Source organism: Lonchura striata, chromosome 32 (genome assembly GCF_046129695.1).
Source record: "Lonchura striata isolate bLonStr1 chromosome 32, bLonStr1.mat, whole genome shotgun sequence".
NCBI classification, from domain to species: Eukaryota; Metazoa; Chordata; class Aves; order Passeriformes; family Estrildidae; genus Lonchura; species Lonchura striata.
This window is the reverse complement of record NC_134634.1, coordinates 3,385,626-3,402,500: the sequence shown is the minus strand read 5'-3', so window position 1 is coordinate 3,402,500 and position 16,875 is coordinate 3,385,626. Positions and strand designations below refer to the sequence as shown.

At 53.6% G+C, this 16,875-nt stretch overlaps 1 protein-coding gene across 1 annotated transcript in view; it reads right to left on the bottom strand.

Annotated features, from left to right (window-relative positions):
* BIN3 (bridging integrator 3) overlaps positions 1 to 14,326 on the bottom strand; it is a 47,768-nt gene extending 33,442 nt beyond the window's left edge. The window contains exons 1-2 of the mRNA XM_077789248.1: positions 14,266 to 14,326; positions 378 to 426 (exon numbers count right to left, since the gene is read on the bottom strand). Coding sequence (XP_077645374.1) covers positions 378 to 426; positions 14,266 to 14,273 — 57 coding nt within the window. The 5' untranslated portion in view covers positions 14,274 to 14,326. The remainder of the gene's footprint in view (positions 1 to 377; positions 427 to 14,265) is intronic.
* Positions 14,327 to 16,875: the final 2,549 nt, after the last annotated feature.

The window sequence follows — 16,875 nt, the reverse complement described above, 5'->3', positions numbered from 1 at the left end:
CCATTGCTGAAAGAAGGAAGGAAGGAAGGAAGGAAGCAAACCCGTTCAGCCATCTCCGAGGAAAACTGTGCCAGACCAAGAGAGCTCTTTTTCCCCCACCCCGCAGACACACACACACACGCTCCCCTCCTAAAACAAACAAAAAAAAAATTAAAAAAAAAAAATTTATAATTTTGACAGATCCCAAACCAAAATATTCTGCCTGGATGGGGCTCCCCCTCGCTCCTCGCACGAGGAGCTGGTCACACGCGGCAACAGGTTCTGCTGCTCCAGCTCCCTCCCACACGCTGCAAAATGGGACGAGTCAAAGTGCTGGCTTGACTCATCAGCCACATGATCCAAGGCTGGAGCTAAAAAGGGGGAACTGCTTTACTCACTGTCTTGGGTACAATCTGTTTCTTGGGCTGCCCGATCTTGAACGGGATCCTGGAAAAGAGAGAGGAGAGAAGGGAACGTGTGAGCAGCGCCGATGCTGGGCGTGGGTCTGGGGGCAGCAGGGGGGGGTCCCGGGGTGGCAGCCCCTCGTTCCAGGCTCTCTGCATCCCCCCAGAGAGGGAAAAGGTGGGAGAGAGTGTGGGGAGATTCTCAGCATTGCAGAGGAGCAGCTCTCTGTGACAGTGACAGTGACAGGACCCAGGAATGGCTGGGGCTGCGCCAAGGGAGAAGTCGGATTTTAGGGCAAAATTCTTCCCCCAAAAGCTGGAATAAGCATTGACACAATTTTCCAGGGAATGAGCACAGCCAGAGCTCCAGGAGCATTTGGACAACACTCCCAGGGTGGGATTTTGGGGTGTCTGAGCAGGGCCAGGAGCTGGGCTGGATGGGTCCCTTTGATTCCCCCAGAGCCCCACACAACCTCCCTCCACCCCAAAGCAAGGCAAGGATGCTCCACAAGCAGCTGAAGAACCAAAAAAAACACTTTAAACCATTCGTATAAAACCAAATCTACCAGGGAGGATGAAATAATACTAAAAAAAATCCCAAACAAAGCCTGTAAATATTTAGAAAGAGGATATTAAAAAAAGTAACAACGCGGTGTCTGGAGCTGCGTGCTGCTTCAAAGGATTCCTCTGCTCCAACAGCTGGAGGAGAGGCTCACCTGCCAGCACAGCCTTCATTCTTAAAATCCCTAATTCCCAGGAAAATCTGGGTTACCTGAATGAGAAGAGTACTCTAAATAAATTACACAACATATGTAAGGGTGGCTGGGTCAGCTGGGAGCAGCCACGCAGGCAGCCTGAAAATAATTGGATTTCTTTCACCTATCAGTATAATGAAAACCCAGGAATTCAACTGCTGTTGTCAATGGATTTAATTAAGTTAAAGAGGTGCTGCTTGGTTAAAAGCATCTCAGCCAAAATCTCCCGATATTTCTGGGTTGTGATGCTTTAAATAAATAGAAAAAATTGAGGTCATAATTACATCCAAGTTGTTTTTTGCCAAAGATGCTTCACCTACGGCTCAGCTTCATTCCATTCCATTCCATTCCATTCCATTCCATTCCATTCCATTCCATTCCATTCCATTCCATTCCATTCCATTCCATTCCATTCCATTCCATTCCATTCCATTCCATTCCAATGGAATCTTCCACCTCCAATTTTCAACTCCATCCCATCCCAAAGCTGCACCAGGAGCTTCAGGGAAAGTGTCTGAGTCCCCTCCTGAGAATTCGGACTGGACCAGCCCAAATTCTCATGCTGCTACACAAAACTTCAGATAAAACCACGGATTTTGGGACTGTGTTGCTGCCTCCCAGTCTGGTTTTTCCCGCTGCTGGTTTTCCATTTTTTTCCTTCCAAGTCCCAGCACTGCTCCATCCAGCAGCTGCACCCCCAGGAATTATTTTTATCAGTGTAACCTGCTGTAAAATCCAACTGTGTGCAACAGGAGAAAGGGTTTGCAATGGAAGGACGGGTGAGACCAAGCAAAAAAAACCCGATTATCCAAACTCCAAACCTTGCTCTTCCCACTTTTCCCGTTGTTTTCAAACCAAGGCTGTAATTACCCACCGGGAATAATCCAGGGCTGCACCCGCTCTGACCCTCCCTGAGCAGCTCTGGAGCCAACCTGAGTCACCAGGTTTAAATTTAAATTTTTTTTTTTTTTTTTTTTGGGAGAACTTCCTGTTTATGGTTCTCCGGTGTAATTTTGGGTTTAACCCTTTCCAGCTCCTGTGGCAGTGTGAATCACCCTTCTTTTATAAACAAACACCACTCTGCTGTATAATTTCCCTGTCAATAACTGGGGGTGTGGTGCCTTACAGGAAGAAAACAAAAATATATGTTTTTTTTTTCTTTTTCCCCTTTGTGTTTTCCTCCGTGGGTCAAATATAAACCAAAATGAGGCACCTCCTGCCTGCCACCCGCAGCCAGGTGCTGTCACTTGATGTTTTTGGAAGTGATGGCACCAACTTGGTGGTGAAAGCATAAAAAAAAAAAAAATTAGGATTTTACTCAGGGGAGTGTTATCCCACTTAAAACCAGTTTGCCACTCTCTGGCAGGGCGGGAACAAGCAAGGAGCTGGAGCCAGGTTGGATCCTAATGGGAAAGGACAATGAAAAATGTGATTAAAGCATTAACTGTGTACAACCTGCCCCTCTGGGGGGCACGGGAGCATCCCAAAGTGATGCTGTCTGCTGGAAAAATGGATAAATCCAAGGATTTGCCACCAAGAGGGATGAGGGGCAGGAAAAATCATGAATCAGCAATGGTTGGGTATTGGAGCTGGGAAGGGAAGGCAGAGGGAGCACAGTTCCTCACCCTCACCCCACCAAGGAACCCCAAAAATCCCTTTTCTTCTCCCAGAAACCAAAGGAAGTCAGGGGAGCGCTGCAAATCTCCCGTGCAGCAGTAAATATCTTTATCAGCATCGTGATGCCACTTGGTAATTATGTCTGTCTCAGTAAAACCTCTAAATAAAATAACCCTGTGCAAGTCAGGTCTGTTCCTCAATTATTGGGAGGTTTTTTTTTTTTTTTTTGGTTCTATTTTACAATTTTACATAATTTTCCTGGTTTTTAAATCACTGCCTTTTAATGATTCTCTCGGAGGGTGGGGGGGAAGATGGATGAGCAGGAAAGAAAGAAGGAAAAAAAAAAAAAAGATGAAAGGTATGGATTTCATTGGAGCTTTTAAACCAAATGGATTCACCCCACGCCTCAAAATTGCTGCTGGCACCAAACTTTTGTCCCTCTGGGAGTTGTGGCCCTGCCTGCAAAATTGTGGGGGGACAAAGTGCAGCTGCCAAAGCAACATCACAATTGTTTGCTTCAAAATTAAGAGGTTTTTGGGTTTTTAGAAAATGCACGATGGGGATAATTCAAATAAACCGGGGGGGAGGTGGATCCGTACCCATCGCTGCCATAAATTCCACGGATCTCCCTGGTCCCTTCAAAGCTGAGCCTGGCTCTATAAACACCAAAGAAAAATCAGAATCGGTGCTGCTTTTTTTATTTTTTTTGCTTTTTTTTTTTTTTTTTTGCTTTTTTTTCCCCTGATGTCTCGTTTCTGCTGAGCGAGAGGAAGCTGGGGTTGTGTTTGGGGTGTGAAATCCCTTGAAATCCCGTTCCTGAAGAGCCGAGCCTGCTGAGTCACAGGCAGAGTGTTCCCAGCCCGCGGGGCTGGGGGAGCATCCCGGCCCCTGGCAGCCCCTCCCGGGGAGGGCACCCGCAGTTTGGGGTTCAGCAGGGAGGGAGGAGGGGGAAATGCTGCAGGGAGAGGGTGGGAAGAGCTTAAAGTAAGGGAAAAAAAGTGTGGGTGGAGAGAATCCTGCGAGCTCTACTCGGGGATGCTCAGGAACCCCAGGGAGGGGAAGGTGGGAGAAGATGTGGCTGATTTTCTCTGAAGTTTCCCCAGCAATCTCATCTATTTATTTGGTTTTTCCATGTGCAAACTCGAGGGCCACGCACACCAAAGCTGTTCATTCTCCTCTGGATGCACAGGAGAGTTGGAAACAAACCTCCCAGGCCAGGGGGGGGGATACAGCTCCATGAGGTCTGCGGGGAGCTGCAGCATAAAACACGGAGCTCCCACTCCCCTGGGACGCAGGAATTGCCAGCAGGAATCACTCAATCCTGACTAAATTTGGGAGGAATGGTCCTTTCCAGCGTGGACATCAAACCCTGGCATCACCCCATGCCCAGTGGGGAGCTGGGATGGAGCTCAGAGGGTGCCCAGGGGATAAATTCCCTGTGGGATGTGATTCTTTTTCCCAGCTCAACAGTGGCTTTGCCACCCTTAATCAGGCCCCAGAAGACCCCTTGGCAGATAAGCGAGGGATAAACATCAAATATTTTCACCCACAATGATAAAATACCCTCCCTGGGGATGTTGAGCTGCCAGGCAGTGACTGGGAAGGGAGGGAAGGACAGACAGATGGACAGGCAGGGATGGGGACAGCAGACACTGGGGCAGTTTGGATGCTAATTAATTTGGGAGAAGTGACACTGAGCCTCTGAATTCAATATTCCTGCCCCAGGTGGGCACGAGTGGCATTTGCAGGGGACCTGCAGGTCCTGCTTTGGTATGAACTGGTGGCCAAAATTGGTTTTTACTGGTCCCACTTCCAGACCACCGACTAAATCCATGTTTGGTGGGAAGTGCCCGCTTCCCGTGGAAAGTTTCAGTGTTTTTTTCCCTTCCTCTCTCTCTCACTGAAACCCCAAGTGCCAGCACAGCCTGGATCCCCGCCAGAGCTTCTCACTCTTTGAATTTCCACCAAAAATCTCAATTCCTTCACCAGAAAGAAACCTCTCAGTGCCTGCAGGCAGGAGGATGACACCCAGCCCCCCGTGCTGCCAGGGTGACCCTGACCCTCCAAGCCTGGTTCTCCCAAGGATTTTGGCACATGGGATGACGAGGGATCCTACAAAGCCATCCCTTTACACCTGATCCTCTGTGCAGAGAAAAATCATCCCAAAGCTACCACAGAAACTGGCTCCTTCTTCCCTTTGGAAGCTGCTGGGTTGGGAATGGATTCAGCTGCATCCAGGAAAGCTGCCTGGTCGGAAAAGCTGCCTGGCCATGGGATCAGCTGCTACCCCAGAGGGATCAAAGTGTTCCTGCAAACCTCAACAGGAAGGTCAGGAGCACTGCAGGAAGGATGTGAACCTTCACTTTCCCACTCTGCTCCGGAGTGAACTCACTTGAGCTTCTCCTCCCTCTCCACTCGCTCGGGTGAAGCTTCCCTGCAGGATGGAGGGGTTGGGGAAGGACTTTTCCATGACAGGGGAAAGTCAGGAAGTTCAAATTAAGCTGAGAGGGTTTTGCTGAGCAGCATTCCTCAGCCTCATGCCAGCCTGCACAAGGAGAGGGGAACGCTCCACACCAAAATCCTGGAAACTTGGATTTGGCTCCATAAAAAACCCCCAAAGGTGCAAATCCCCGGGTGGGAGGGGATCCCAGCCGTGCCCAGGTGAGCCAGGCAGGAGGGCAGGCTCAGGTTAGGTGTGAATCTCCCGGGTGCCTCCTCTCCCTGTGCTCCAGGCGTGTCCATGGAAACCGCAGGCACCGTCCCACCCCTCCCAGGAACTCATGGCAACCGCTCCAAACACGGCGCGGAGGCATAAAAAAAAAAAAAAAAAATTAAAAAAAAAAAAAAAGGGAAAAAAAAAATTATTCCAACAGATCACAAACAGCTTCTGTCGAGGGAGACTCTGCGCCAAATCCCCGTTTGGGTGCTGTCCTCGTGGAGATGAGAGGAGAGGTCACGGGTGGGGATGGGAGGGATGCGGGGATGGGATCCCTCGGGAAGGAACGCTCCCACCTGGATTTCTGCCCCGTCCCTGGAAACTTGGAGGCTTTAAAGGCACGCAGGGATGTCAGGGTGAGCCGCTGCAGCGGGGGAGAAGGGAAAGAGAGGTGTAAAAAGAGGAAAAAAAAAAAAAAAAAGAGGTGTAAACATGGATTTTAGGTCAGGCCAGGGAGAACAAGGCACCGTGCTGAAGTTTGGCAGTGGAGGGATGAGCTCCTGGGAGCGGGTCCCTCTGCATCCTGCACGGAGCCAGGCGCGGTGTCAGTGCTAAGCAAATCAAAAATAATGTCAGAATCCTCTCTCCCACCCATTCCAAGAGGAGCATGAAAAAAAAAAATAATGATATTTTACTCACCCATCAAAAGAAAATTACTCACGCCAGGCGCGTGGGCGAGCAGAATTTTGCAGGGCTGTTTTAGGCCCTGACTATGCTACAAAAATATCCATTTTAAGCACGGTTGTGAAACACGGTTGTGGCTCAACCAGAGCACGGGGCTGGAGCTACCTGGACAAAACAGGTGGAAAAATGAACAATTAAGGAATAACCACTCCGAGGCCCGTGATGGTGGCAGGGGAGCCAGGGTGGTGGCTTTTCCAGGTTGCTCCACCCCGGGAAATGCCCGGCTGGCGCTCCAGTTTCACCGTGATAAAAAGTTTGGGATGTGCAAAGCACCTTGCACAGGTGACAGAGAGGTGTTTGGGAGCCTCGCTCACCGCTCTGGTATCCACTTGCTTCATCCCAGTGGATTTTGTCCCGTGCTCATCATCCCAGTATCGCTGAAACCCGCAGGGAAGGGGGAGCGTGGCCACGGCGGGATCCAAAAACATCAATATTTATCCAGAGGGAAGAAAACAGAGCCCAGGGAGGTGTTTGCATCCACCTCCCAGCCTGGCCACGGCTCCAAAACACGGAAAACACCGGGAAAAACCAACAAAATGTACAAATCCATAAGAAGGAAAACACTGGGAATAACCAACAACCTGTGCAAATCCATAACAGGGAAAACACCGGGAATAACCAACAACCTGTGCAAATCTGTAACATGGAAAACACTGGGAATAATCAACAACCCCAACAACCTGTGCAAATCTGTAACACGGAAAACACTGGGAATAATCAACAACCCCAACAACCTGTGCAAATCTGTAACATGGAAAACACTGGGAATAATCAACAACCCAAACAACCTGTGCAAATCTGTAACACGGAAAACACTGGGAATAATCAACAACCCCAACAACCTGTGCAAATCTGTAACATGGAAAACACTGGGAATAATCAACAACATGTGCAAATCCATACCACAGAAGACATTGGGAATAACCAACAACCTGTGCAAATCCATAAGAGGGAAAACACCTTGAATAATCAACAACCCCAACAACCTGTGCAAATCTGTAACATGGAAAAAATTGGGAACAATCAACAACCTGTGCAAATCTGTAACACGGAAAACAACGGGAATAATCAACAACCTGTGCAAATCCGTAACAGGGAAAATACCAGGAATAAACAAGAACCTGTAAAATCTGTAACATGGAAAATACCAGAATAACCAACAACCTGTGCAAATCCATAACAGGGAAAACACCGGGAATAACCAAAAACTTGTGCAAATCCATAATGTGGAAAACTCCGGGAATAACCAACAACCCCAACAACCTGTGCAAATCTGTAACATGGAAAACACCGGGAATAACCAACAACCCCAACAACCTGTGCAAATCTGTAACATGGAAAACACCGGGAATAATCAACAACCCCAACAACCTGTGCAAATCTGTAACATGGAAAACACTGGGAATAATCAACAACATGTGCAAATCCATACCACAGAAGACATTGGGAATAACCAACAACCTGTGCAAATCCATAACAGGGAAAATACCAGGAATAAACAAGAACCTGTAAAATCTGTAACATGGAAAATACCAGAATAACCAACAACCTGTGCAAATCCATACCAGGGAAAACATAACAGGGAAAAACACCAGGAATAACCAACAACGTGTGCAAATCCATAGCACAGATAACATTGGGAATAACCAACAACCTGTGCAAATCCATAAAATGGAAAATATCAGGAATAACCAACAACCTGTGCAAATCCATAACATGGAAAATACCAGGAATAATCAACAAAATATGCAAATCTGTAACAGGGAAAATACCAGGAATAACCAACAAAATGTGCAAATCAATAATGTGGAAAACAACAGGAATAACCAACAATCTGTGCAAATCCATAACAGGGAAAACACTGGGAATAACCAAAAACCTGTAAAAATCTGTGACATGGAAAATACCAGAATAACCAACAACCCCACTCTGAGGCTGTGCAAATCCACAAGACAGAAAATACCAGAATAACCAACTATTTGTGCAAATCCAGAACATGGAAAATACCAGGAATAATCCACAACTAGTGCAAATCCATAAAATGGAAAATATCAGGAATAACCAACTATCTGTGCAAATCTATGGCATAGAAAACATTGGGAATAACCAACAACCTGTGCAAATCCATAACAGGGAAAACGTAACAGGGAAAAACACCAGGAATAACCAACGACCTGTGCAAATCCATAATGTGGAAAACATTGGGAATAACCAACAACCTGCCTTGAGGCTGTGCAAATCTGTAACACGGAAAACACTAGGAATAACCAACAACCTGTGCAATCCCAAAACACAGAAAACACCAGGAATAACCACCCACCCCACTCTGAGGCTGTGCAAACTCATCCACCCTCCCATCCCCTGGAAGAGCCAAACAAGATCTCCTTTTCCCTGTGGGAATTCAGCTGGGGGGGAGTGGGAAGTCGGAGCAGGGGATGTTTGGGGGTTACGAGGTTTGGTTCGTTGCAGTTTCAGGAACCGTAAAAAACATTTTATAAAGTCAAAAATGAGGCCCTTGGGGCAGTAAGGGGATGATACAGTAAAATCCAGCAGGAGTGATGGCCAAGGAAGGAAATCACTGGATGGCACATGAGGAAGAGGGGGATGAGGATGCTCCAAGAGATCCCAACCCAAAGCCTGAAGGAAGCCATGGAGCTCAGCTGAGATTCCAGAACCATCTCAGCTGTCCAAGCAAGGCCAGAAAGGCAGAGCTGCCTCACTGCCTGGGAGCAGGAATTGGGAATTTGGGGGCTTCATCCAGGCTCTGTCACCGGCAGCAGCCCCATGGAACAGTTTTCCTGTGTTGGTACGAGGATCATCATTGTGCTCCTGGGAGTGATCCCAGTGCTCCTGGGAGTGATCCCAGTGCTCCTGGGAGCATTCCCAATGTTCCAGGGACCATCCCCTGTGTTCCAGGGAGCATTCCCAATGTTCCAGGAGTGATCCGCCTGTTCCTGGGAGCATTCCCTGTGTTCCTGGGAGCATCCCCAATGTTCCAGGAAGCATTCCCAATGTTCCAGGGAGCATCCCCTGTGTTCCAGGGAGCATTCCCAATGTTCCAGGAGTGATCCTCCTGTTCCTGGGAGCATCCCCAATGTTCCAGGGAGCATTCCCAATGTTCTAGGGAGCATTCCCAATGTTCCAGGAGTGATCCTCCTGTTCCTGGGAGCATTCCCTGTGTTCCTGGGAGCATCCCCAATGTTCCAGGGAGCATTCCCAATGTTCCAGGAGTGATCCTCATGTTCCTTTGAGCATTCCCTGTGCTCCAGGGAGCATTCCCTGTGCTCCAGGGAGCATTCCCTGTGCTCCAGGAGCATTCCCTGTGTTCCAGGGAGCATTCCCTGTGCTCCAGGGACCATTCCCTGTGTTCCTGGGAGCATTCCCTGTGCTCCAGGGAGCATTCCCTGTGCTCCAGGAGCATTCCCTGTGCTCCAGGGAGCATTCCCTATGTTCCAGGGAGCATTCCCTGTGTTCCAGGGAGCATTCCCTGTGCTCCAGGGACCATTCCCTGTGCTCCAGGGACCATTCCCTGTGTTCCAGGGACCATTCCCTGTGCTCCAGGGACCATTCCCTGTGCTCCAGGGACCATTCCCTGTGTTCCAGGGACCATTCCCTGTGTTCCAGGGACCATTCCCTGTGCTCCAGGGACCATTCCCTGTGCTCCAGGGACCATTCCCTGTGCTCCAGGGACCATTCCCTGTGCTCCAGGGACCATTCCCTGTGCTCCAGGGACCATTCCCTGTGCTCCAGGGACCATTCCCTGTGTTCCAGGGAGCATTCCCTGTGCTCCAGGGACCATTCCCTGTGCTCCAGGGACCATTCCCTGTGCTCCAGGGACCATTCCCTGTGCTCCAGGGACCATTCCCTGTGTTCCAGGGAGCATTCCCTGTGCTCCAGGGACCATTCCCTGTGTTCCAGGGACCATTCTCTGTGTTCCTGGGAGCATTCCCTGCATTCCTGGGAGTGTTGCTCGTGTTCCAAGGAGCTTTCCCTCTGCTCCTGGGAGAGATCACCACATTCCAGGATCGTACCCCAACTTCCTGGGAGCGTTCCCAGCCCTCAAGCAGCACAGAGAACTTGGGGAATGAGCGATACCTCAGGATTAACTCCATGCCACTCAACAAAGCACCAACCTGCCAACAGCCCTCAAATCCCTGGGCATTCCCCTTATAAAAAAATTAAGGATACCAGTGCCCGGGAGCCCAAACGGTGGCAGTTTGTGCCACTTCCCAGCTCTGCAAGACAAAGCTGAGGACGAAGCTCCATCCTCTTCCTCAGCTGCAGCATCCAAACCCTGGAAAAAGAGGGATCAACCCAGGACTCACGGTGCCCATCGTGGAAGCTGAGCCACGTCCCCGCTTCCCTGTAGGAAATGAACTCAGGGATCATTTTTAAAGCTCAATAATCAACAATCCCCAAACAAAGGGGCTGAACAAAGCCCTCCCTCCGTGCCTGGCTGTGACATTTCAGCAGCGGGACACGACCCCACGTGTGGCAGCGCCGCCACGGACGTCACGCCGGGCCCTGCACGCCGTGAATGGCCCCATTGATCCCGGGAAGGGGGCAGCCCCGGGAAGCAGAGGGCACCCCGGGAAGCAGAGGGCACCCCGGGAAGCAGCGGGCACGGAGGGCACACGCCCAGGCCCAGACTGAGGGCGATTGTGCGGCCCCACAGGCTCCGAGCCTGGCGTGCGTCAGAGGGTGACGCAGCCGGAGAAGAAAGAAAACTCAGAATTCCTCAGAAGTTTCCCCTCCAAACTCCCCAGGCAACTGTTGGGAGTTGTGGGTGCTGAGAATTTGAGATTTTCTGACCCACAGGAGAGCGCTGCGCTTGACCTGAGGCAGCGGATAAAACTTCCAAAAATTTTCAAAATTGATTGAGAGCACTGGGATTACGGGTGTGGGGTTGGTTAGAAGTGTGTGGAAAACTTAAAAGAGTTTGGGGTTTTAGAATATAGAAATAAATATGAAGCAAGGTGGAGGTTTTAGGGAAGAGGCAGCTTATTCTTTACTTTCTTCTCCCTCCTTCTTCATGGGCTTGGGTGGTATTTTGTAATTGAACAGCAAAGTCCAAGTGTGGACTTCAATGGATCAGTTATTGGGTTAGAAGTGAAAATAATTTAGGTACCATTTCTTAGTTGGATAGTTTAACCATAATAGACCTTGTAACAAGAGATAGTTAACCATTTTGTGCCTTGGTAATGAAAGACTACAAAACTCACTGCTGTGAGACTGTAACATTGATACGAAATAATAAACACCTGATAAATTATCATCTCAAGTACCTTCAATCCTAACCTCTACAGAGGTAGAAAAAGGCAGCCAAAAAACTGGCAGGCAACGACCTCGAATTCCTCTCCAGAAAGAGGTGAAAAGACCAGATCTCCCCGAGAAAGGGCTCCCAGAAAAAGCCCCGTGTGTTGGGGTGACAAGGGACAGTCCCCGGGGCCAGATGGACGGGGGGAAGTGCAAGTGGAAGTGCTGCACCCAAATTATTCCGCATCCAACGCATGGAGGGATTATTTATTCCTCACATTTTGGCCAGAAGGTCCCTTCCAGAGTCCCTTCCCTCAGAATCCCTGGGAAAAGTTGGCTCCAAAACCTCATTAGCCAGTGCTGACTGTAATTGTTGCTGTTCTGAGTAAAGCAAAACCGAAGTGATTCCAGTGGATAAATGTGTATTTTTAGCCCAAATGCCCAGTTTTAATCAGCACCTGTGTGTGCCTCATTACATTCTCGCAGTACAGTTCCAAACCACAACTTCCACAGCTCCCAACCCAAAAAATTTTCCATGGTCACCGCGGAATTCAACCTGCCAGGCAAGGAAAAGCCCTTTTAGCTCTTGCTCCATCCTCTACCTCTCACAACAGGGTTGATCTCCAGAACACCCAGGATGAGAAATCACACACAGCAGCCCAGGTTCGTTTCTCATATTATTGATTTGCAATAAAATTCAAATAAAAAAGCACCAAAGGAAGCAGTGTGTCCAACCTGAGCCCTCATCGGTTTGATTCAAACACGTGGGAATTGTTCCTTCCTCTTTTTCAAAGGAAAACTCGGGTTTTCCTGGAGTTGAAGGTGGTTTTGCAGCATCTCACAGCCAGTGGGACACTGGGGAGCCTCCGTGAACCTGGGGGGCTGTGGGGGCACAGGTGAGGGCGTGAGGGTGCACACCTGAGGGGGTGGTACAGGGACAGCGGGGACAAAACTGGCCAGGACCGGGACAAACCTGGCCAGGACTGGGACAAACCCGGCCAGGACCGGGATAAACCTGGCCAGGACTGAGATAAACTTGGCCAGGACTGGGACAAACCCGGCCAGGACCGGGACAAACCTGGCCAGGAGTGAGACAAACCCGGCCAGGACCGGGACAAACCTGGCCAGGAGTGAGACAAACCTGGCCAGGACCGGGACAAACCCGGCCAGGAGTGAGGCAAACCCAGCCAGGACCGGGACAAACCTGGCCAGGACTGAGACAAACCTGGCCAGGACCGGGACAAACCTGGCCAGGAGTGAGATAAACTTGGCCAGGACCGGGACAAACCTGGCCAGGACCAGGACAAACCTGGCCAGGAGTGAGGCAAACCCAGCCAGGACCGGGACAAACCTGGCCAGGAGTGAGGCAAACCCAGCCAGGACCGGGATAAACCTGGCCAGGACCGGGACAAACCCGGCCAGGACCGGGACAAACCTGGCCAGGACCGGGACAAACCTGGCCAGGAGTGAGACAAACCCGGCCAGGACCGGGACAAACCTGGCCAGGACCGGGACAAACCTGGCCAGGAGTGAGGCAAACCCAGCCAGGACCGGGACAAACCCGGCCAGGACCGGGACAAACCTGGCCAGGACTGAGATAAACTTGGCCAGGACTGGGACAAACCCGGCCAGGACTGGGACAAACCTGGTCAGGACTGGGACAAACCTGGCCAGGACCGGGACAAACCTGGCCAGGACCGGGACAAACCCGGCCAGGACTGGGACAAACCCGGCCAGGACCGGGACAAACCTGGCCAGGAGTGAGACAAACCCGGCCAGGACCGGGACAAGCCTGGCCAGGACTGGGACAAACCTGGCCAGGAGTGAGACAAATCTGGCCAGGACCGGGACAAACCCGGCCAGGACTGGGACAAGCCTGGCCAGGACCGGGACAAACCTGGCCAGGATCAGGACAAGCCTGGCCAGCACCAGGATCTGCTCCAGGGCCGGCACCGGGGCTCCCACCGGGCCGGGGCCCGTCCCCGGCTGCTCCTCACCCGCAGTGCCCGAAGTGAGGAGCCGGGACCGGGCGGGCCGGTGCCAGCGGCTCCGGTTCCCTCGCCCTGCCCGCTCCTGGTCCCGGTTCCTCCGCCCTGGCCTGGTCCCGGTGCCGGTGCTCCCGCTCCCGGTGTCCCGGGAGTCCCGGTTCCTCGGCCCTGGCCCGGGGCCGGTCCCTGGCCCGCTCCCGGTGCTTGGTTCCCCAGCCCGTTCCCGGTCCCGGTGCCTGTCCCTGCCCCGGTGCCCAGTCCCAGTGGCCAGTTTCCCCACCCTGTCCCGTTCCCGGACCTTATCCCGGTGCCCGGTTCCCCCGCCCGTTCCCGTTCCCTGTCCGGTTCCCCGTCCCGCTGCCCGGTTCCCCCGCCCATTCCCCGTCCCGGTCCCGGTGCCTGGTCCCTGTCACAGTGCCCGATCCCGTTCCCGGTGCCCAGTCCCTGTCACAGTGCCGTTCCCGGTGCCGGTGTCCGGTCCCTGTCCCTATCCCGTTCCCGGTGGCCGGTCCCGGTGGCCGGTTCCCCTGCCCATTCCCGGTCCCGGTCCCTGTCACAGTGCCGTTCCCGCTGCCCGGTTCCCCTGCCAGTTCCCCGTCCCTGTTCCGGTGCCCGGTCCTGTCACAGTGCCGTTCCTGGTGCCCGGTTCTCCCGCCTGTTCCCCGTCCCGGTGCCGGTGCCCGGTCCCTGTCACAGTGCCCGGTCCCGGTGCCCGGTCCCTGTCACAGTGCCGTTCCCGGTGCCCGGTGCCCGTTCCCGGTGCCCGGTCCCTGTCCCGGTGCCCGTTCCCGGTGCCCGGTCCCTGTCACAGTGCCGTTCCCTGTCCCGGTGCCCGTTCCCGGTGCCCGGTATCCCCCCGCTCTCACCAGCTCATCTTCCCCCGCCGCCCCGCGCCGCTCCCGGAAGTTCCGCCGCTCTTGGCCCCGCCCCTTCCGGCCCCGCGTGCCGCCGGCCCCGCGCGCCGCCGTGACGTCACGCGGAGGGGGCGTGACGTCACACTGCGATGACAGTGACGTCACTGTCAGGGCGCGCCAGGCGGGGAGCCCGAAATGGGCCCGGCTTGGGTGCAAAGGTGGGAACGGGGCGGGAGCGGGGTTGGACCGCGGGGAGCTGCGGGGGGACCCCGGCGAGGGCCGGGACGGGAATTGCCCGGAAAAACCGCGGGTGGGGAGAAGGAATTTCATGGAATAAACCCGGGTGGGGAGAAGGAATTTAATGGAATAAACCCCGGGGTGAGGAGAAGGAATTTCATGGAATAAACCCCGGGTGGGGAGAAGGAATTTCATGGAAAAACCCCGGGTGGGGAGAAGGAATTTCATGGAATAAACCCCGAGTTGAGGAGAAGAATTTCATGGAAAAACCCCAGGTGAGGAGAAGGAATTGCCTGGATCATCCCCAGGGTGGGCCAGGAGAAGGAATTTCATGGATCACCCCTGGGGTGGGTGAGAAGGAATTGCCTGGAATAAACCCCAGGCTGGGTGAGGAGAAGGAATTGTCTGGAATAAACCCGGGAAGGGCCAGGAGAAGGAATTGCCTGGAAAAGCCCCAGGGTGGGCCAGGAGAATGAATTTCGTGGAAACACCCCAGGCTGGGTGAGAAGGAATTTCATGGATCATGTCCAGGATGGGCTAGGAGAAGGAATTGCCTGGAAAAACCCCAGGCTGGGTGAGAAGGAATTTCGTGGATCATCCCCAGGGTGAGGAGAAGGAATTGCCTGGAAAAACCCCAGGGTGGGCCAGGAGAAGGAATTGCCTGGATCACCCCTGGAGTGGGCCAGGAGAAGGAATTGCCTGGATAGCCCTGGAGCGGGTTGGGCACGGGGAGGAGCTGCCCAGGAACATCCCAAAAGTGGGTGAGGGCAGGAGCATGGAATGGGCAGGAGCAGCCCGGAGTGGGCAGTGGCACGGGGAGGGGATGCCCAGGAGCCTCCCTGGGGTGGGCGAGGGTCAGGAATCGCCTGGGAACATCCTGAGCTGGACCAGAGGGGTGCCCAGGGTCATTCCCTGGGGTGGGCGAGGGCACAGGGAAGGGATTCCCGGGATGGGCGTGGGCAGGGGGTGCCCAGAGACCCAGGGGTGGGCGAGAGCCAGGGGAGGATTTCCCTCCCCAGGTAAGGAAATCCAAGGGATGTCACCACCTTTGGAAGAGCAGGAGCACCCACTTTTGGGCAGAAAGGCCCCAAACCCATCCTGAGGAGGCTGGGCAGGGCTGGGAGGGACAGCCAAGTCCTTTTGGTGACCAAAAACCCACCTTGTCCTCAGCACTGGGCTGGCCAAAAACCCACCAGCCACCCCCACCCGTGAGCCTGGGGTGCTGCAGAGCCCCCCCAAGGTTGGGGTGCCCCCGGACCCCCCAGTGCCCAGCCCAGGGTGCCATCCCGGGGGCGGGATCGGCGCTGGTGCCACCGGGGCGGAGGCGCGGGCCGGGTGCCAGGGGTGGCTTTATCAATTAGCAGGTGGAGGTAAACAGCACGGTAATTACAGCAGGGAGGAGGATGCTAAACTGGGAAGGTGTTACCGACACCGCTGAGGACAGGGATTAACCCAAAAGGGGGGGGCCACCGGGAGGGGAGGGTGGCAACCCCCACCCTTGTCGTCCCCTTTTGTGCCAGGGGAGGATGAGAGGTGGCCTGAGGGGAAGGAAGGGATGGATTTTGGGGTGCTGGTGGGTGTCAGAGCAAACCCCGAGGGGAGGCAGCCAGGAGGGTCCCCCACGTCCCTGTGTCCAGGTGTGGGCAGGAGGAGGAGGAAGAGGAAGGCTGGGGCCGGGAAGGTTTTGCTGCCAGCTGGGCCAGGCTGCTGCTCCTGGGCCTGTGCCCACCGTGGTGCCCCTCGCTGTCACCTTGGGGCGCAGGGGGTGGGACAAGACAGGGCTGGGACGAGCCTGGGTGTGTCATCCTGATGGCCACAGGACTGGGGCGGCATCTTCTGTGGAGGCTCTGCTGATTGTCCCCCTGTCCCAGGAGGATGAGTGTGGCCCCTTCCTCCAGAAGGGATGGGGATGGATCCACACGGGGTGGGAGACGAGGGCAGATGATCCAGAACCATCCCGGCCTTCTGTGGATGATGTCTCCTGCCAGGCAGTGGCAGAAGCTGAGCCAGAGGTGAGAAGATCGGGGAAGGATCCCACCAACATCTGTACTCCAGCTGCAAACCAGGAGCTGCTGGGGGTCCTCGTCGCTCCCGACCCCAGGGATGGAGTCTCAGCTCTTGGTGCTCCTCCTCAGCAGCAAATCCCATCCTGTGGAGAGCCCTTGGATCCAAGCACATCCTGCAACGCCCCGAGGACCCTCAGCGGGGAGGAGCGAGGTGTTGGTGGCCTCCTCAGGACCCCGCCGCTCCCGTTGAGGAGGCAAAGGCAGCAAGTTCTGCGGAGCTGGTACGTGACTGGGAGCCCTTCCCTCCTCCCCAGAACACAGATAGCCCAGAACGGGGATGGAAAGTGCCGTGTTTCCGTAGCAACCAACATTTTTCGTG